Source organism: Coregonus clupeaformis, chromosome 39 (genome assembly GCF_020615455.1).
Source record: "Coregonus clupeaformis isolate EN_2021a chromosome 39, ASM2061545v1, whole genome shotgun sequence".
NCBI lineage: Eukaryota > Metazoa > Chordata > Actinopteri > Salmoniformes > Salmonidae > Coregonus > Coregonus clupeaformis.
The window spans coordinates 2,497,152-2,518,903 of NC_059230.1; the positions used below are offsets into that span (position 1 = coordinate 2,497,152).

General features: G+C 44.4%; 3 protein-coding genes across 7 annotated transcripts in view; 2 read left to right on the forward strand and 1 right to left on the reverse strand.

Annotated features, from left to right (window-relative positions):
• LOC123482849 overlaps nucleotides 1-10,178 on the reverse strand; it is a 31,282-nt gene extending 21,104 nt beyond the window's left edge. Inside the window, exons 1-4 of the mRNA XM_045211784.1 lie at nucleotides 10,099-10,178; nucleotides 7,747-9,464; nucleotides 6,373-6,501; nucleotides 2,209-2,315 (exon numbers count right to left, since the gene is read on the reverse strand). Coding sequence (XP_045067719.1) covers nucleotides 2,209-2,315; nucleotides 6,373-6,501; nucleotides 7,747-9,368 — 1,858 coding nt within the window. The 5' untranslated portion in view covers nucleotides 9,369-9,464; nucleotides 10,099-10,178. The remainder of the gene's footprint in view (nucleotides 1-2,208; nucleotides 2,316-6,372; nucleotides 6,502-7,746; nucleotides 9,465-10,098) is intronic.
• A 236-nt stretch (nucleotides 10,179-10,414) lies between these two features.
• On the forward strand, nucleotides 10,415-11,756 carry LOC121554296 (H/ACA ribonucleoprotein complex subunit 3-like). The gene is made up of 2 exons (XM_041867793.2): nucleotides 10,415-10,626; nucleotides 11,065-11,756. The coding sequence occupies exons 1-2, from the start codon at nucleotides 10,573-10,575 to the stop codon at nucleotides 11,203-11,205; spliced, it is 195 nt and encodes a 64-aa protein (XP_041723727.1). The 5' UTR covers nucleotides 10,415-10,572; the 3' UTR covers nucleotides 11,206-11,756.
• A 160-nt stretch (nucleotides 11,757-11,916) lies between these two features.
• The window catches only part of LOC121554709 (solute carrier family 12 member 6-like), a 33,909-nt gene continuing 24,073 nt past the window's right edge, over nucleotides 11,917-21,752 (forward strand). For 4 of the 5 annotated variants that reach the window (XM_045211842.1, XM_045211845.1, XM_045211844.1 and 1 more), the window contains exons 1-2: nucleotides 11,917-12,120; nucleotides 14,427-14,654. In XM_045211842.1, the coding sequence (XP_045067777.1) occupies nucleotides 14,435-14,654 (220 nt within the window). In that variant the 5' untranslated portion in view covers nucleotides 11,917-12,120; nucleotides 14,427-14,434. Of the gene's footprint in view, nucleotides 12,121-13,763; nucleotides 13,807-14,426; nucleotides 14,655-21,752 lie in introns of all 5 variants that reach the window. The other variant, XM_045211843.1, reaches the window with a different exon arrangement.

Here is a 21,752-nt window from a genome sequence, read left to right on the forward strand (position 1 = left end):
ACCTGGCTACCCCTACCCCGGCCACCAGCTCTGCACCCTCCGCTGTAACTTGCCCATGCCCCCCCTTCTCCTTCACCCAAATTCAGATAGCTGATGTTCTGAAAGAGCTGCAAAATCTGGACCCCTACAAATCAGATGGGCTAGACAATCTAGACCCTTTCTTTCTAAAATTAGCTGCTGAAATTGTCGCAACCCATACATACTACCAGCCTGTTCAACCTCTCTTTCGTATCGTCTGAGATCCCCAGAGATTGGAAAGCTGCCGCGGTCATCCCCCTCTTCAAAGGGGGTGACACTCAAGTATTTGAAAGCCAAGTTAACAAACAGATCACCGACCATTTCGAATCCCACCGTATCTTCTCCGCTATGCAATCTGGTTTCCGAGCTGGTCATGGGTGCACCTCAGCCACGCTCAAGGTCCTAAACGATATTATAACCGCAATCGATAAAAGACAGTACTGTGCAGCCGTCTTCATCGACCTGGCCAAGGCTTTCGACTCCGTCAATCACCGCATTCTTATTGGCAGACTAAATAGCCTTGGTTTCTCAAATGACTGCCTCGCCTGGTTCACCAACTACTTCTCAGATAGAGTTCAATGTGTCAAATCGGAGGGCATGTTGTCTGGACCTCTGGCAGTCTCTATGGGGGTGCCACAGGGTTAAATTCTCGGGCCGACTCTATTCTCTGTGTATATCAATGATGTCGCTCTTGCTGCTGGTGACTCTCAGATCCACCTCTACGCAGACGACACCATTTTGTATACATCTGGCCCTTCATTGGACACTGTGTTAACAAACCTCCAAACGAGCTTCAATGCCATACAGCACTCCTTCCGTAGCCTCCAACTGCTCTTAAATGCTAGTAAAACTAAATGCATGCTCTTCAATCGAACGCTGCTTGCACCCGCCCGCCCAACTAGAATCACTACTCTCGGCGGGTCTGACTTAGAATATGTGGACAACTACAAATACCTAGGTGTCTGGTTAGACCGTAAACTCTCCTTCCAGACTCATATTAAGCATCTCCAATCCAAAGTTAAATCTACATTTTACATTACATTTGAGTCATTTAGCAGACGCTCTTATCCAGAGCGACTTACAGTTAGTGAATAAATTTTTTATTTTTTTATTTTTTACATCCCTGCTGGCCATTCCCTCCCCTACCCTGGACGACACTAGGCCAATTGTGCGCCGCCCATGAGTCTTCTGGTCGCGGCCAGCTGCGACAGAGCCTGGATTCGAACCAGGATCTCTAGTGGCACAGCTAGCACTGCGATTCAGTGCCTTAGACTGGGCTTCCTATTTGGCAACAAAGCCTCCTTCACTCATGCTGCCAAACATGCCCTCGTAAAACGGACTATCCTACCGATCCTTGACTTCGGCGATGTCATTAACAAAATAGCCTCCAACACTCTACTCAGCAAATTGGATGTAGTCTATCACAGTGCCATCCGTTTTGTCACCAAAGCCCCATATACTACCCACCATTGTGACCTGTACGCTCTTGTTGGCTGGCCCTCACTACATATTCGTCGCCAAACCCACTGGCTCCAGGTCATCTATAAATCACTGCTATGCAAATCCCCACCTTATCTTAGCTCATTGGTCACCATAGCAACACCCACCCGTAGTATGCGCTCCAGCAGGTATATCTCACTGGTCAACCCCAAAGCCAACACCTCCTTTGGCCGCCATTCCTTCCAGTTCTCTGCTGCCAATGACTGGAACGAACTGCAAAAATCTCTGAAGCTGGAGACTCTTATCTCCCTCACTAACTTTAGGCATCAGTTGTCAGAGCAGCTTACCGATCACTGCACCTGTACACAGCCCATCTGAAATTAGCCCACCCAACTACCTCATCCCATATTGTTATATATTTTGCTCATTTGCACCCCAGTATCTCTATTTGCACATCATCTTCTCCACATCTATCATTCCAGTGTTAATACTAAATTGTAATTATTTTGCACTATGGCCTATTTATTGCCTTACCTCCATGCAAACACTGTATATAGATGTTCTATTGTGTTATTGACTGTATGTTTTGTTTACCCCATATGTAACTCTGTGTTGTTGTTGTTTTTATCGCACTGCTTTGCTTTATCTTGGCCAGGTCGCAGTTGTAAATGAGAACTTGTTCTCAACTGGCTTACCTGGTTAAATAAAGGTGAAATAAAAAAATAAAAGTTAGCATGCAGGAATAATGACCTTTCAACTCAGCCTGGGCTCCACTCTGACCTGTCCCTGACAGTGACCTTTGTATGACCTTTGATCTTTCCTTAGCTGTCACCTCCTCCACCTCAAGCTCCACGAATCTAAAGATGATCAAGCAAACACGCACGTGCACACACACACACACACACACACACACACAACACCTCAAATGACACCCTATTCCCCAACATATTTAACGTGACCAAAATGTATGTGCACTACTATATTGGTAAAAGATTATGAGAAACGACCAGAAGTACATATCTACCTCTATCACTCCAGTATCCCTGCACATTGTAAATATGGTATTGGAACTGACTCTGTAAATAGTATGCTTACTTACTTCTTGTGTTCTTCTTATTTTTATTTCACGTGTGTTTTTGTTCTACCTTATGTTATTTTTAGTACCACAGTGGGGGAAAAAAGTATTTAGTCAGCCACCAATTGTGCAAGTTCTCCCACTTAAAACGATGAGAGAGGCCTGTCATTTTCATCATAGGTACACGTCAACTATGACAGACAAAATGAGGGGAAAAAATCCAGAAAATCACATTGTAGGATTTTTTTATGAATTTATTTGCAAATTATGGTGGAAAATAAGTATTTGGTCAATAACAAAAGTTTCTCAATACTTTGTTATATACCCTTTGTTGGCAGTGACACAGGTCAAACGTTTTCTGTAAGTCTTCACAAGGTTTTCACACACTGTTGCTGGTATTTTGGCCCATTCCTCCATGCAGATCTCCTCTAGAGCAGTGATGTTTTGGGGCTGTCGCTGGGCAACACAGACTTTCAACTCCCTCCAAAGATTTTCTATGGGGTTGAGATCTGGAGACTGGCTAGGCCACTCCAGGACCTTGAAATGCTTCTTACGAAGCCACTCCTTCGTTGCCCGGGCGGTGTGTTTGGGATCATTGTCATGCTGAAAGACCCTGCCACGTTTCATCTTCAATGCCCTTGCTGATGGAAGGAGGTTTTCACTCAAAATCTCACGATACATGGCCCCATTCATTCTTTCCTTTACACGGATCAGTCGTCCTGGTCCCTTTGCAGAAAAACAGCCCCAAAGCATGATGTTTCCACCCCCATGCTTCACAGTAGGTATGGTGTTCTTTGGATGCAACTCAGCATTCTTTGTCCTCCAAACACGACGAGTTTAGTTTTTACCATCTGACCATATGACATTCTCCCAATCCTCTTCTGGATCATCCAAATGCACTCTAGCAAACTTCAGACGGGCCTGGACATGTACTGGCTTAAGCAGGGGGACACGTCTGGCACTGCAGGATTTGAGTCCCTGGCGGCGTAGTGTGTTACTGATGGTAGGCTTTGTTACTTTGGTCCCAGCTCTCTGCAGGTCATTCACTAGGTCCCCCCGTGTGGTTCTGGGATTTTTGCTCACCGTTCTTGTGATCATTTTGACCCCACGGGTGAGATCTTGCGTAGAGCCCCAGATCAAGGGAGATTATCAGTGGTCTTGTATGTCTTCCATTTCCTAATAATTGCTCCCACAGTTGATTTCTTCAAACCAAGCTGCTTACCTATTGCAGATTCAGTCTTCCCAGCCTGGTGCAGGTCTACAATTTTGTTTCTGGTGTCCTTTGACAGCTCTTTGGTCTTGGTCATAGTGGAGTTTGGAGTGTGACTGTTTGAGGTTGTGGACAGGTGTCTTTTATACTGATAACAAGTTCAAAGAGGTGCCATTAATACATGTAACGAGTGGAGGACAGAGGAGCCTCTTAAAGGTCTGTGAGAGCCAGAAATCTTGCTTGTTTGTAGGTGACCAAAATACTTATTTTCCACCATAATTTGCAAATAAATTCATTAAAAATCCTACAATGTCATTTTCTGGATTTTTTTTTCTCAATTTGTCTGTCATAGTTGACGTGTACCTATGATGAAAATTACAGGCCTCTCTCATCTTTTTAAGTGGGAGAACATGCACAATTGGTGGCTGACTAAATACTTTTTTTCCCCACTGTACATTGTTATTGATTACTGCATTGTTGGGTTTAGAGCTTGCAAGAAAGGCATTTCACTGTACTTGTGCACGTGACATTAAAACTTGAAACTACTCATGTAAATCTAATCTAATTTGATAAATAAACTCTTTCCACATGATTCATATATTTATATCTTCAGTAGGGTATCATTGTTAGTACCTTTCAATGTAATTCCACAATGATGCAGTTACCACTTACAGTGGGGAGAACAAGTATTTGATACACTGTCGATTTTGCAGGTTTTCCTACTTACAAAGCATGTAGAGGTCTGTAATTTTTATCATAGGTACACTACAACTGTGAGAGACGGAATCTAAAACAAAAATCCAGAAAATCACATTGTATGATTTTTAAGTAATTAATTTGCATTTTATTGCATGACATAAGTATTTGATCACCTACCAACCAGTAAGAATTCCGGCTCTCACAGACCTGTTAGTTTTTATTTAAGAAGCCCTCCTGTTCTCCACTCATTACCTGTATTAACTGCACCTGTTTGAACTCGTTACCTGTATAAAAGACACCTGTCCACACACTCAATCAAACAGACTCCAACCTCTCCACAATGGCCAAGACCAGAGAGCTGTGTAAGGACATAAGGGATACAATTGTAGACCTGCACAAGGCTGGGATGGGCTACAGGACAATAGGCAAGCAACTTGGTGAGAAGGCAACAACTGTTGGCGCAATTATTAGAAAATGGAAGAAGTTCAAGATGACGGTCAATCATCCTCGGTCTGGGGCTCCATGCAAGATATCACCTCGTGGGGCATCAATGATCATGAGGAAGGTGAGGGATCAGCCCAGAACTACACGGCAGGACCTGGTCAATGACCTGAAGAGAGCTGGGACCACAGTCTCAAAGAAAACCATTAGTAACACACTACGCCGTCATGGATTAAAATCCTGCAGTGCACGCAAGGTCCCCCTGCTCAAGCCAGCGCATGTCCAGGCCCGTCTGAAGTTTGCCAATGACCATCTGGATGATCCAGAGGAGGAATGGGAGAAGGTCATGTGGTCTGATGAGACAAAAATATAGCTTTTGGTCTAAACTCCACTCGCCGTGTTTGGAGGAAGAAGAAGGATGAGTACAACCCCAAGAACACCATCCCAACCGTGAAGCATGGAGGTGGAAACATCATTCTTTGGGGACGCTTTTCTGCAAAGGGGACAGGACGACTGCACCGTATTCAGGGGAGGATGGATGGGGCCATGTATCGCGAGATCTTGGCCAACAACCTCCTTCCCTCAGTAAGAGCATTGCAGATGGGTCGTGGCTGGGTCTTCCAGCATGACAACGACCCGAAACACACAGCCAGGGCAACTAAGGAGTGGCTCCGTAAGAAGCATCTCATGGTCCTGGAGTGGCCTAGCCAGTCTCCAGACCTGAACCCAATAGAAAATCTTTGGAGGGAGCTGAAACTCCGTATTGCCCAGCGACAGCCCCGAAACCTGAAGGATCTGGAGAAGGTCTGTATGGAGGAGTGGGCCAAAATCCCTGCTGCAGTGTGTGCAAACCTGGTCAAGACCTACAGGAAACGTATGATCTCTGTAATTGCAAACAAAGGTTTCTGTACCAAATATTAAGTTCTGCTTTTCTGATGTATCAAATACTTATGTCATGCAATAAAATGCAAATTAATTACTTAAAAATCATACAATGTGATTTTCTGGATTTTTGTTTTAGATTCCGTCTCTCACATTTGAAGTGTACCTATGATACAAATTACAGACATCTACATGCTTTGTAAGTAGGAAAACCTGCAAAATCGGCAGTGTATCAAATACTTGTTCTCCCCACTGTATTTGATAATCTAATCAAACATTCCATATTTTATGAGGAGGACATTCTGTAGATGTTAACATGAAAAGTGCATTTAAAGGAGCAATCTGGGGGATGGAATCAATGGCTAAATAAGTATAAAAATGGATTAACCAATCCCAGATTGCTCTTTAAGTGCAGAGCTATGTGAGTTACAAAACTGTACAAACTGTGAGGGTAATAATTGGATGGTATGTCAGTGTTAACATTTCTTTCAAAAGTTGTTTGTGTGTCTTAACTGTGCCAAAGTTGAATGACATCTTGTGTTTTGTGAGGACACACACACAGACACATAAACTGACACACACACACACACACACACTGTGGACTCACTTCTGGGCCAAGTGGTAGTATTCCATACGGTCGTAGTTGGAGAGTTTCCTCCATTCTCCCACCGCTGCACTAATGCCCTGGGTGAAGAGGAGCAAGGGGTACTGGAGACAGAAGGAACGAATCACTGGACTGAAGAGACACAGACACACACAGGGTTAGGGGTAGTACAGTCAATATCTATGTCACCAAAACTGTAACATAACCCTCTACAACTCTCACTCACAGACCCTCTACTCAGAGACTTCTATTTTTCACGTTTCAAGTTTTAATGTCACATGCACAAATACAGTGAAATGCCTTTCTTGCAAACTCAAAACCCAACAATGCAATAATCAATAACAATGTAATAGTAGAAAAAACCCCACATGAGAAATAAGAAGAAGTATGAAGAACACAATTGCTAAGTAAGTAAGCATACTATATACAGGGTCAGTTCCAATACCATATTTACAATGTGCAGGGATACTGGAGTGATATAGGTAGATATGTATAGGGGTAAGGGGACTAGGCAACAGGATATAAGATAAACAGAGTTGCAGGAGCTTGTATGTGAGTGGGTGTGCGGGTGTGTAGAGTCAGTATAAATGTATGTGCACATTATGTGTGAGTGAGAAGATGATGGAGTGAGTGTTTGTGTGTGTGTTGGAGTGAGTGTGTGTGTGTGTAGGGCCCTATGAGTCTGCATTGAGACAGTGCAAAAATATAAATAAAAGGTCAATAAAGATACAAGGTTTCTATTTATAGTCAGTTATTACATGGTAATAAAGACCGTATTACCAAAACAATACACAGCACCAAGTCACTGAGCAAGAGTCTACTTACTAAGGTCCATAAAAACTAGCTAAACAAGAATAGTTATTATTATGGTGCAGGAATAAACTGGGGAGCAGCAGTATTCTGTTCAGAGGCCTCTCATGTCTTTATAAAGGAAAACAACAGATCATCAGGAAAGATAATGACAGTAGAAGCTGCCAATAAAGGGAGCAGATGCTGTATAAGGCTAACTACACACACTAGCACAGAATCCACTCTCCAATGTGCTTACTAAATGGCACCCCATTCCCTATACCAGGGCTGTCAAACTCATTCCATGGAGGGCCTAGCGTCTGCTGGTTTTTGTTTTTTCCTTTCAATTAAGACCTAGACAACCAGGTGAGGGGAGTTCTTTACTAATCAGTGACCTTAATTCATCAATCAAGTACAAGGAAGGACACTCAGCGCTCCGTGGAAGGACACTCAGCGCTCCGTGGAATGAGTGCCCTATAGAGTCCACTACTTTTGTCCAGGGCCCATGTGCCCTATAGATTGCAATACTTTTGTCAAAAATAGTGCACTACATAGGGAAAAGGGTGTCATTTCAGACGCAACACTCACATGAAGAAGCAGGCCAGGGCCTCTGCGTCAGGTCCACTGTCGGGGTAGATTTTTCTGGCCATGTCCCGGAGGTTCTGCCACCACCTGTAGTTCTCAAACACCCCCCGGGAGGAGAAGCTCTCGCCGCGACACCAGGCCTGGGTAGTTGGGGGCTGGCTGGGGAGAGAACCAGGAATGGAACCAGCCATCACAGGGAGAGGACCGGGTAAGCCTGGGCCGAGCTGGAGGTCCGGTGGTGGTTGGGGGTGGTTAGGGCGTAGCTGGGAGGTCAGTGAGGGGCGATTAGGGCCTGGTTGAGGGCAGTTATGGTTAATCTGGGGGTGATATGAAGGAAAGTCTGGTGGGAGGTCCAGAGGAGGGCAGCTAGGGATAAGGGTTGAGTGACAGATCATCGGACAAGGGCCATTCGATATGGATGGAGACTGCTGAGGACGTATGGGTGAATATGTTGGTGGTTGTATGGGTGGAAAGTATGGGAGAGACTGAGGCTGAGGTTGGAGGCGTCGCAGGCGGGAGCCTTCAAGGATTCTGTCCCTCCCCTGTGAGTCAGACTGCAGAGTCACCACACCTGGTTCTTGTCGGATGTATGCCACTGGATACAATACAGCCAGAGAAGAGAGACCGGGCTCAGTCTTGACAGTCAGTGAGACTGGGGCTGGCTGTTCTGGCTGTAGGCCTATCTGAGTTGCGTCAGATTTATGAGGTGGCACCGACTCAAATCCCTGGGAGTCTAGGTGAGGGAGAGGAGTGTTAGCCTGTATCTGGACTAGGTCAGGATCTTCTTCTGTCTGAAGTGGCTCTGATGCAGGCGTGGGATTTTCAAATCTCATCCCATTGCACAAGTCTGGTTGTCCAACACATGACACTGAACACGATGCGGCTGGAGAGGCCAGGTCAACCTCCGATTCAGTCGTAGAGGTCAATGCTGTGGCCGGCTGCTCTGACGGTATCTCGGCTGTGTCGGGCTCCCCTTGTAGCTCAGGCGGTGTAGATTTAGTGTTTTCTGAGTCTGTGTCAGGGCATGGGTCTGACCCCAACTTCACTCTGGAATCTATGTGAGGATGAGGAGTAGGCCTGGGCATAGACCCCAGTTCTTTCCTGCAAGGGTCTGGTTCCCCGTCTATCTGAAGTGGTTCTGAAGCAGATATGAGATCCTCAGAATCCCTCATGTCAGATGGGTCTAGTTCTGGTCCTAGACACAGTGCTGTCTCTGACACAGTTGGAAAGGAGAGATCAGTGTCAGTCAGCAGGATCCAACCTGGGAATGGATCTCGCTGCTCTGATGGTTTCTGTGCTGAGTCAAATTCCTCTTGTATCTGACATAAAACTGAGTCAGAGTTTGTGTTTTCAGGATCCATCTCAGGGCATGGGCCTGGCTCCAGCTTCAGAACTGACTCTGATTCATCAGGGTCTATGTTAGCAAGTGGAGAAATAGACACTGTCTGTGCAGGGTGTGATTCCCATAATATCTGAGGTGGTGTCTCTGACTTAGGCATGGGCCTTTCTAAGTCCACCCCACAGTCTAGGGTTGCTCCCTGTACCGTTACAGACTTTGATTCATCCGGGTCTGTATGAGGAAGAGGAGTTGGTATGGATGCTGTCTCTGTATTGCCAAGGTCCATGGGAGATGATGTTTCTTCTCCTTCCTCCTGGGGTAAAGGAGTGGGATGAGGGGTTGTTTCCTAAAGTGGATCCGTCTAGAATTTGAATTTTTGCACCTGCCAAAACATACAGTATTTGATGTCATGCCAAACTTACTGTAGCTTTGGAAGTTTTTATTTAGTGAGAGTCAGTGAATGTCTCAATCTCTCCCTCTCTCTGAAATAGGACTATTACAACTAATCTAGCTCAGGGATGGGCAACTTTGATGGGGTTGGGGGCCACAAAAAAACGTAACCCATCATGAGGGGCCGCAGTGGCTCGTGGGTCTGCGTACCCACATCCATACCCCCACCCCTTGCGAGCAAAACAATTACAAGTTTGCTGCAATTCTACACATTTTGCCATGGGGCGGAGAGCAGAATTTGCAATTTTATAACTCATTTCATACAATTCTCCTCATTTTGCCATAGGGTGGAGGCAAATGCCCACCAGTTTGACATCCCTGATCTAGCTGCATCGAAATGTAATGTAATAAAGCTAACTTTGCAGGTGTCATAAGCCATCACAGACAGGCTGCCTCTTATGTTGGAGACTGGATAATCTGATGTACTTATAGCCAGCATAATACGGAAAAGACATTGATAGCCCACTGGGTATTTTCATTCAACATCTAGACAACTTGAGAAGCCTAATAATACCGTGGCTATTCCGTCATGTTGTCAAATAATATATAACAAACAAAAAACTAACCTGTTATGGCATTTGTTTTGGACGATGTTTTGCAAACTGTGCGCACACGCAAATCATCATTTTGCATTTTGTCATTAATTCTGTTTCGAAAATAAACATTTCGAGTTCTAATTCTAACTCGGACACTTACGATGATCAAACATTCTGGGGACAACAAAAAAATAATATTAACAGAACATGATGGAAATAATAATATTGTAGTGACTGTGTTTATAAAATATTATAATACGAAAACTCTTTCAAGTACGATGACTGCAAATAAAACTCAATTTCCCGATTTGCTTTGCGGAAGAGGTACCCTTTTCCTCACGGATATCCGTTTTCCAGTTTCTACACACAGATAAAAAAAAACGCACGAGGAGCGCAGAACGCTACAGATATAGGCACATTTTCTGTAAAATAAAAGTGAAGAAGTCCACTTTGGTGGTGCAGTAAATTTGTTTATAACTTACAAAGCACAAGTTATTTGCCACGATGTTCCTGCAGTTCTACTTGAACGAGAATGGGGAGAGAGTTTACACTCTGAAGGTATGTTTAGCAAGCTACTGTAACGTTAAGCAGTATTCAATGTGGAATAGAATCGTGTCCGCTCTATACACATATTAGCTACTTCTATTTTCAGCATTGTAATAAATTGGTTGTGTAGGACTTTATATGGTGTTATTGTAGCTAGGTCCTGATTTAACTAGCTAGTTAGCAAACGTTAGTTGTGTTCTCATGTCCTGCTTAGATGTCACCTCAACATCAACTAATGATGCAATTCATAACCTTCTCAAAGAGCTGGTCCACGTATCCAAACAACTTTTATTTTTCTGACTCTACAACTTGTATATAGAAAATGGGCCTGTCCAACACTAGTATAACATCCTAGCTATGTGACAAGTTCTACTAGGCTACTTGTTCATGTTATTACTTTTCTTCTCGTCCCTCTTTTGCCTCTCGTTCTCACATGGCGTGGCTCAACAGAAGGTGGATCTATTGGGCCAGCCCACCAGTTCTGCCCATCCTGCCCGCTTCTCGCCTGATGACAAGTTCTCCAGGCACCGGGTGACCCTGAAGAAACGCTTCGGCCTCCTACTGACCCAGCAGCCCAGACCCATCCTGTGATTGGAGCATGGAACCAATACTTTCTCAATGACTATTATGGCTGATTAATGCTACAGGCCAACCCGTTGGCTTGGATATTTTCTTTTCACATTGTTCTTTCCAGCATGTTGTGATGGATGTGTAACCAGTACAGTTCAGCTTTGCCCAATACATGTGAATCAGGCTTTGATTTACCATCAATTGATTTGAAAGAGGCTCGCTCCTCCATTGTTTGGGCCAGAGGGATGCAGATGGCTTTTGTTTGCTGGCATTTGTTGAGGATGTATGCCTTGGGGCTAGCCTGAGAGATCTGCTTATGAAATCACAGGCTGGCCCCTATATAGGCTATTTGATCTGCTAGAATGCATTTTTAAATTGAGGTTTATTTTCGTCTTATGCGTTTACAGAACAAATGTATCATTTTGGACATCAAGTACTGCATTATGATTCTCCTGTAATCCATCATGTGGTTTCAGAGCTGTCAAATTGAACTGTAAAATTGATGTATTGTCAATATTTTTCTAAAGATCTTTTTGTTTTGGAGAATAAATGAAATGTGGAAAGTACATTGACTTGTAGTTACTGTTTCACTTTTTTTCTCAACTCTCTTTTGGTACATCTGGGACAAACCCTTTTTCTAGGGATTTATTGTTCCGCCCTACCCCGCATGCGCGAGATCTACATTACGGCAAGCGAAAGAGGTACTGAGAGGCGGGGGCTGGCGCGCGTTTCTGACTGTTGGACAAAGTGCCGACAATAAAGGATGAGGCGAGTACATGCATGGAGCTGCTATGGTTTCAATTCATTGTGAGAACTAGCAAGCCAAACAGCTGGATACATGGGACACGAGAAGACTATATACGCGCTATGTATATTGTTTGAAATATTTCAGTGAAGTTGTCGTAGAATTCTGTCAATTTCTATCCGGTGAACAAGGTACGTGTGAGTTAAGTCTGTCACAATTTAGCAGCGTGGCTAACAGCTAGCTAGCTAGCTACAGTATTACTGTAAATTCAACGGACGACAGTCGACTGATAAGGACAAGAAGTAGCTAACTTACTGTAAGGGGATTCCTTCATGATAAGCAAGACACAAACGTAGTAGGGTGTTCAGCTAGTTTATTTCGATACCATGACTTGAAAGTTGACACAAATTACCGTACACATATTGTGTAATTCCAGAAAATAAAGATTGTTTACGCCCACGGAACATCTGCATACGTTGACATGCTAATACATTGTTGACATGCCGCATCGTTTTGTCAACAAAAATGCTATAGCTAGCTAGCCATGCTAGCTGTAGTTTAAATATAGTTTATTTTTTCTAAATGTATTTCAACCGCGGGTTTGGAATATATTGATATGACAATTTTGCCTGACTGGTTCGAACTAGCTAGAAATGATAATTGGCTTAACTGTTAAGTGTAGTACTAGTTAGCCAGCCAACCGATACTAGCTAGCTCATCATATGGTATTTTAAGCAAGTGCACGTCGGTGTAACGTTATCAGTATGTTCAATCTGGATATTTGATGAGGCTTGTTCAGCGAACACAACTATCTTATTTCGCTTTACATGCGCCTGCGTTCCAACTAGTCACTACGTATTCATTTTGATTTAAACGGATGCATTTCAATCCAACAGTCGCATCCTTGTCTCACCTATATGCATAGATTCGTGGGATGGCAACCAAGGTTGTACCTAGCTATGAGACTAAAATAATTTCATACACCGATATGTAGCTTCAGTTCATGTGTACCCCACGAACTGACAAGATTGCCCAAACAATTTGCCACACCCCCGACTAGCTAAATATGCCTAGTAGAACACTAGAAAGACGAGTTGTACTACTCGAAATCATGCGAAACTAATAGCAAGCAACCATCCCATCGTTTACCTATGAGTAGCTGTCTACAATACGGCTACAGTACTGCACAAAGACATGAGTGCCTCCGCATGTGGCTCGGCTCGAGCTGCCACTGGCCCAACCGGTTGGAACCGCTCTGGTATAATAATTAAATTATAAACCGCACCAAAGCAACTACTCAACTGAATTACAAGTAACTGCCAAAATAAAGGAAACACTTGAGTAAATGAAGGATACAAAGTATATTGAAACCGGTGCTTCCACACAGATGTGGTTCTGGAGTTAATTAAGCAATCAACATAACATCATGCTTAAGGTCATGTGTATATCTATGAAGACACTTTATGTTGGTGTTTCCTTTATTTTGGCAGTTACCTGTACATCACAGAATTGAGTCAGAGCAAGGAGTCTGTTGTTCGGTCAGTGTTCTCACCTGGTTAACTTTTTGCAGTTTGCTCCCCTGAGAGGTATTTGTGAAAGCACATTCATCTGTTCTGCTCTCTGTCAGGTTAGGTTACTGAGTGACAGACATGTCATCAGTCATTAATCAAAACAAATGCCTTTTGTATACATCTTTCAGAAATATGAACTGTCACCTTCCATACTACATAACTGAACTCTAATAGCAGCTATCCTCCTTTTCTCTTCTCCTTTTTTCTCTCCCTTTGTCTTGGTTCTCTCCCCTTCCCTATTCCCCCCATCAATCCATCATTAGTCACTCATTGTCATCCATAGAGGAAATCTAAGCCATCACTAAGGTGCATATAACCACAGAGAAGAAGAAAAAAAACATGTGTTTACTTGGGAATACGAGAGCAGAGGCAGATTTGACACTAGGCCTACATATTGATAGCCAGTCTTATTAAGCAATATAGTTCATTGTCAGGTCATTGGGGAAGGTATGAACACATGGTACTAATCCAGTTTCTGAACAAGCAATGAGATGCAATAATTTTAATTGAAGTGAAAAGGGAACGCTATGCACTTTTTATTAATTTTTATAAAACCTGAATTGAAAGCTGAAGGGAAGTAAAAAAAAAAAAAAAATCTTAAGAGACACAGTTTCCTCCTCAACCTAATTAATTTGTTTAGGCTCTATGTTTAGGCTCTATGTTAAACCATTACACGTTCATCAAATGGAAAAAAGGCACACATATCTCATTACATTCATCCCACATGTGCCATTGAAACCAGTCCAATTCAATGGGGAAGTGCAGATTCAAGTGTAGTCGCCGTCTCCGCACAATCATTTGAATATTAGCTTAGCATAGGTTAGCCTACCTAGCTTAGCCTTGCGTAGGTTAGCCTAGCATTGATGAGCTGAGCTAGCGTAGTTGGTGACCCTTGACCTCTAACCTTTGACCCCCATTCCTCCAAGACCCAATAATGGCGTCGGTACGGTTCACGGTGACGCCCACGAAGGCCGAGGACCTCCCGGGACTGTCGGACACCTCGCCGGACATCAGTTCCCGGTCCAGCGGCCGCGGCCACGTACGTTTTGGCTCGCGGGAGAGCGTGAACCGCAGTGAACCACTAAGCGAGGGGTCGGGAGGGCTCACCACAACTGGCGAAAACGAGACGCCCGACCGGACCAACACAGAGCAAGGTGACACATCATTTCTTGTGTGTGTGTGTGTGTGTGCAACAAGTTGACAACTTCGGGTTATTAATGGGTCGTGTTCATTAGGCACCAAACATTAAAAAAAACAAACAACTGAAACAGCGATTGACTATCTGGGCTTGTCTAATAGCAACCCTCATTTTCGTTTTCAATTGCAAAAAGTGTCCCATTGCATGCCCTAATGAACATTACCCTGTTTTGGACCGTTAGCCTAATTGCTCAACTGTTTGTGATGTCGCCCACTAGTGGCAGGGTACTGTCAATCATTCTTCTTGACAGAATCAGTGTCTATTACAATAATGGTCTCACTGTTAATAAGCAATTACTGGCTCCAGAAATAGTCTCAGCTGGGTTATCTCATTGGTGATGCTTTGGTTATTTATATCAAGAAAGGAGGAAAAGTAACACAACAAATTGAACAGGAAATGTACTTGCACAGGCTGATCTACAGAAGCAGGCACACGCACACATTTTAAATATTTTATTTGAATCCACAGATCATAATTCATACAATAAGGATTGTAACATTTCAGGGCAGGGATATGTGGGAAACAGAAATCACCTTCTTCTCCACACAGCAAGGCTGCCCATGGCTGCTGACACGGAGCAGTACCTGCTTCACCTTGGTCTTATGTAGGCCTGCAATCTGAAGGCCAGATACTGTCAGCCTGTGAACATGGCAGAGACTCCCCAATATAACCACAGCAAGCTTTCACTGATAGCCAAGGCTGTCCAGGTGTGTCACGAGGGGCTGGTGTGTAAGCAGCTTGTCAGAAAAGGCCTGCTCCATGTAGCAGTCAAATGAGCAGCCCACCTCCAAAATCAGCACGTCTCTCTGGCCTCCCCCCGAACAACAACAATATTTGGCTTATTCGGCATACAAGAAAACACATCATCGTCAAACCAGGCTCCTCTGACAAGAGAATGTTTGTGTATGTGTGCTGGTGGTGAGAACACCTGTCTCACCTCAGTAGCTACCACGTCGACAAGGCAGTCATGTCTTGCAATGTACACGTCTTTGTATGAATGGCAACCATTAACAACATGTGCAACAGACTCCATTACATTTAATTTGGGGTGTAAAACACAGAACGGATCATGGTTTGCAGGGTACCAGAGTGTTAGGTTGTGTTTTGTGGGTAGAACTTACAGCCTCGCCTTAACAGTAAAGGTAAGAATGTCCTCGCCAATGGCAGTATTCTGGTACATGGAATGGGAGACAGAGTGGACAGCACAGTCCAGAGCAGCAAGTTTCCCCTGCAGCCTCAGGCCAGTCCAGAGGTGCTGTAGCTGCATCTGTCTGATACAGAGTGTTGACCTGGATGTAGGATGAGATGTTCCGTCATGGGTGACCGAAGCCTCCACGACAACCCAACTGCATCACAGGCAGTCACTGTCTCAGTCTGCGTCAGTGGAGGCTGCTGAGGGGAGGACGGCTCATAATAATGGCTGGAACGGAGCCAATGGAATGGCATCAAACACACGGAAACCATGTGTTTGATGTATTTGATACCATTCCACTGATGCCGCTCCAGTCATTACCATGAGCTCGTCCTCCCCATTTAAGGTGCCACCAACCTCCTGTGGTCTGCGTGTCAGTTCGTGTCCATCTGAACTCCAGTCCGGTTCTACAGCTCCTTGAGGTCTGACCAGACTTCAAAGCCTGCAGCACGAGTGTCGAGTTTTACATTGGCCTTTCCTCCTGAAGCCAAGGAAGTTGTCCCTCAGTGTCCTTGGCCAGTGGGACCCCCCCTCTGTTTAGCTCAGGAAGATAATGTCACATGTGGTGTGTGTTTAAGCATAGCCATTTTCTTACCACTTGAAAAGTTTTGTTATTCATTTCCCTCAGAACCTTCTGTGGGATATATACATTGGCAAACAGATGTTGAATCTTTGCTAGGGCCACCTCTCTCACAGCCCCTAGCTTCATGATCACAGTCAGAGGGTAAATGTCAATCATATCACGTCTGGTTGAATACTCATAGACAAGCTCCTCAACTTGTCTCTCCCACTCGCCAGCAAAATTAAACTTGTGTCCAATATAGCTGTTTTGTGACGAGAGTACACTGATTGATTTATTCATTAGTGTAAACGTTGCGGTTGCCTCTACTGCGTATTTCATAGAACATTGCACATTTAGTGTCTTTCACTTCCAGCCCAGATCATTTCTAAAAGTAATCTGTGCGGGAGAGCATGTTTTTGATAACATGCTCCTCTCTGGAGGAGATCTGAACATCACCATACCCCTGTACTGGGTTCTATGATTAGCACATGTGCTGGGGTACACTGGTATAGCCATTTCAGCCACTGGTTGATGGCTAGGATGAGGTTGACAGCACTCCATGGGCAGTTTGTTTATATACCAACCCTGAGTGGGATTGGTTCGTTTAGCTGCTTCCCACAGGAAACTTGGAGAAAAGAGCCTTTGTACACATCAGATATAATGTCTACATAAGCCAATTATATTTCCTCAGGTGCATTGATCATTACACTGTGATAAAGTAACAAAGGCATCTCTAAAGTCCTAAACTTTGTGGATTCATGCTTGAAGCCATCGATTCCAAATGCTCATTCATGCCCTGTCTGTCTATATACACTACCTGACCAAAAGTATGTGGACACCTGCTCGTCGAACGTCTCATTCCAAAATCATCGGCATTAATATGGAGTTGGTCCCCTATTTGCTGCTATAACAGCCTCCACTCTTCTGGGAGCATTAGGTCGGGCACTGATGTTGGGCGATTGGGCCTGGCTCGCAGTCGGCGTTCCAATTCATCCTAAAGGTGTTCGATGGGGTTGAGGTCAGGGCTCTGTGCAGGCCAGTCGAGTTCTTCCACACCGATCTCGACAAATCATTTCTGTATGGACCTCGCTTTGTACACAGGGGCATTGTCATGCTGAAACAGGAAAGGGCTTTCCCCAAACTGTTGCCACAAAGTTGGAAGCACAGAATCGGCTAAAATGTAATTGTATGCTGTAGCATTAAGATTTCCCTTCACTGGAACTAAGGGGCCTAGCCCGAACCATGAAAAACGTCCCCAGACCATTATTCCTCCTCCACCAAACTTTACAGTTGGCACAATGCATTTGGGCAGGTAGCGTTCCCCTGGCATCCGCCAAACCCAGATTCGTCTGTCGGACTGCGAGATGGTGAAGCGTGATTCATTACTCCAGAGAATGTGTTTCCACTGCTCCAGAGTCCAATGGTGGCGAGCTTTACACCACTCCAGCCGTTGCTTGGCATTGTGCATGGTGATCTTAGGCTTGTGTGCTCGGTAGTTCCAAACTACGCACTTCAGAACTCGCCGGTCCTGTTTTGTGAGCTTGTGTGGCCTACCACTTGCTCCTAGACGTTTCCACTTCACAATAACAACACTTACAGTTGAACGGGGCAGCTCTAGCAGGGCAGAAAGTCGACGAACTGACTTGTTGGTAAGGTTGCATCCTTTGACTGTGCCACGTTGAAAGTCACTGAGCTCTTAAGTAAAGCCATTCTACTGCCAGTGTTTGTCTATGGAGATTGCATGACTGTGTGCTCGATTTTATACACCTGTCAGCAACGGGTGTGGCTGAAATGGCCAAATCCACTAATTTGAAGGGGTGTCCACATACTTTTGTATATATGCCTGTTGTTTGGGAGAGAAAATGCCTGTATCTACGAGCCATGGTGTGTGGGTGAGCAAGCATTTCATTAACACTTTATAGACAGAGGGTGATGCTTTGGTTATTTATATCAAGAAAGGAGAAAAGAAACATAACAAATCAATCAGGAATTGACTTGCTGATCTACAGAAGCACACACCGACACACACACACACACACACACCGACACACACACACACACACACACCGACACACACACACACCGACACACACACACACACAGCTGAGACGATGCGGTGTACTGACTGAGCAGCCCTAACAGACAAAAGCAGTGGGGAGAGAGAGGCAGCTGTGTCATTTCAAGGAAGGTCAAGCGCGTGCAGAGATCGTTATTTTTAGTCCGTCTTGCCCACAAAGCAGTAATAGAAATTTGACAGACTCGCAACATGGATTCATTCACATCACACATTTTACCTCCAGACATCAGACACACGCACATGCAGGGTTACGCACACACACACACACACACACACACACACACCTCAGGTGAGCACTATCTGGAGAGAGACCCCTTCCCAGGGGTACACACACACACAAAGAGTCTGTGCTTGTTGAAGTGTGATAAACTGAGGTATCAGGTAGAGGAGAGGTGTGTGTGTGTGTGCAGGGTGGTGCTGCTGAGTGCGGCGGGGGAAGCCCGGAGGGGGCCTCTTTGGACTCAGAGATTTTTTGGCGTTTTTGAACACCATATATATATATGTTTTAGTCCACAGGGTGGTGCAGCACCTCTCTTCCATTCTTTGGGGAGAACCCTTTGTGTGTGTGTGTGTGTGTGTGTGTGTGTGTGTGTGTGTGTGTGTGTGTGTGTGTGTGTGTGTGTGTGTGTGTGTGTGTGTGTGTGTGTGTGTGTGTGTGTGTGTGTGTGGGAGAGTAGGAAAGGTTAGTTCTTCAGTCACCACCACAGGCTGTTCTTATCACCTTTGACTTGACCCTCCCCAGCCGATAAGGCTACCTTTGTGTGTGTTTGCTGGGGAGGGTGTGTTTGCTGGGGCGGTTGTGTTTGCTGGGGAGGGTGCGTTTGCTGGGGAGGGTGCGTTTCAAAATGTGAATGTTTCTTGGGAAATGTACACTGAGTGTACAAAACATTAGGAACACCTGCTCTTTCCATGACAGACTGACCAGGTGAAAGCTATGATCTGTTATTGATGTCACTTGTTAAATCCACTTCAATCAGTGTAGATGAAGGGGAGGAGACAGGTTAAAGAAGGATTTTTAAGCCTTGAGACATGGATTGTGTATGTGTGCCATTCAAAGGGTGAATGGGCAAGACAAAATATTTAAGTACCTTTGAACGGGGTATGGTAGTAGGTGCCAGGCGCACGGTTTTTGTCAAGAACTGCAACGCTGCTGAGTTTTTCACGCTCAACAGTTTCCAGTGTGAATCAAGAATGGTCCACCACCCAAAGGACATCCAGCCAACATGACACAACTGTATTTGTATTTATTAGGGATCACCATTAGCTGTCAAGGCAGCAGCTACTCTTCTTGGGGTCCAAACATATTAAAACACATATAAAACAAAATATAAATATAAATAACATTATTACACCACTACCTACAGTGAGGGGAAAAAAGTATTTGATCCCCTGCTGATTTTGTACGTTTGCCCACTGACAAAGACATGATCAGTCTATAATTTTAATGTTAGGTTTATTTGAACAGTGAGAGACAGAATAACAACAACAAAATGAAAATAAAAACGCATGTCAAAAATGTTATAAATTGATTTGCATTTTAATGAGGGAAATAAGTATTTTACCCCTCTGCAAAACATGACTTGGTGGCAAAACCCTTGTTGGCAATCAGAGGTCAGACGTTTCTTGTAGTTGGCCACCAGGTTTACACACATCTCAGGAGGGATTTTGTCCCACTCCTCTTTGCAGATTTTCTCCAAGTCATTAAGGTTTCAAGGCTGACGTTTGGCAACTCGAACCTTCAGCTCCCTCCACAGATTTTCTATGGGATTAAGGTCTGGAGACTGGCTAGGCCACTCCAGGACCTTAATGTGCTTCTTCTTGAGCCACTCCTTTGTTGCCTTGGCCGTATGTTTTGGGTCATTGTCACGCTGGAATACCCATCCACGACCCATTTTCAATGCCCTGGCTGAGGGAAGGAGGTTCTCACCCAAGATTTGACGGTACATGGCGCCGTCCATCGTCCCTTTGATGCGGTGAAGTTGTCCTGTCCCCTTAGCAGAAAAACACCCCCAAAGCATAATGTTTCCACCTCCATGTTTGACGGTGGGGATGGTGTTCTTGGGGTCATAGGCAGCATTCCTCCTCCTCCAAACACGGCGAGTTGAATTGATGCCAAAGAGCTCGATTTTGGTCTCATCTGACCACAACACTTTCACCCAGTTCTCCTCTGAATCATTCAGATGTTCATTGGCAAACTTCAGACGGCCCTGTATATGTGCTTTCTTGAGCAGGGGGACCTTGCGGGCGCTGCAGGATTTCAGTCCTTCACGGCGTAGTGTGTTACCAATTGTTTTCTTGGTGACTATGATCCCAGCTACCTTGAGATCATTGACAAGATCCTCCCGTGTAGTTCTGGGCTGATTCCTCACCGTTCTCATGATCATTGCAACTCCACGAGGTGAAATCTTGCATGGAGCCCCAGGCAGAGGGAGATTGACAGTTATTTTGTGTTTCTTCCATTTGCGAATAATCGCACCAACTGTTGTCACCTTCTCACCAAGCTGCTTGGCGATGGTCTTGTAGCCCATTCCAGCCTTGTGTAGGTCTACAATCTTGTCCCTGACATCCTTGGAGAGCTCTTTGGTCTTGGCCATGGTGGAGAGTTTGGAATCTGATTGATTGATTGCTTCTGTGGACAGGTGTCTTTTATACAGGTAACAAGCTGAGATTAAGACCACTCCGTTTAAGAGTGTGCTCCTAATCTCAGCTCGTTACCTGTATAAAAGACACCTGGGAGCCAGAAATCTTTCTGATTGAGAGGGGGTCAAATACTTATTTCCCTCATTAAAATGCTAATCAATTTATAAGATTTTTAACATGCGTTTTTCTGTATTTTTCTGTTGTTTTTCTGTCTCTCACTGTTCAAATGGTTTTTTTTTCTCACCTTTATTTAACCAGGTAAGCCAGTTGACATTTACAACTGCGACCTGACCAAGATAAAGTCATAATAAACCTACCATTAAAATTATAGACTGATCATTTCTTTGTCAGTGGGCAAACGTACAAAATCAGCAGGGGATCAAATACTTTTTTCCCTCACTGTATCTACAATACAAAATGTTTAATACCACTATACAACAATATCACAATGCGTATGCATGTGTCTATACCTTTGTGTGTGTCTCTTCACAGTCCCCGTTGTTCCATAAGGTGTATTTTTACCTTGCATCAGTTACCTGATGTGGAATAGAGTTCCATGTAGTCGTGGCTCTATGTAGTACTG

What these genes read in the sequence shown, in the direction of transcription:
- LOC121554296 (XM_041867793.2), top strand. Translation starts at nt 10,573, where the DNA reads ATGTTCCTGCAGTTCTACTTGAACGAGAATGGGGAGAGAGTTTACACT. An exon ending in AGAGAGTTTACACTCTGAAG is followed by an intron (nt 10,627 to 11,064) that starts GTATGTTTAGCA and finishes GTGGCTCAACAG; the next exon opens with AAGGTGGATCTATTGGGCCA.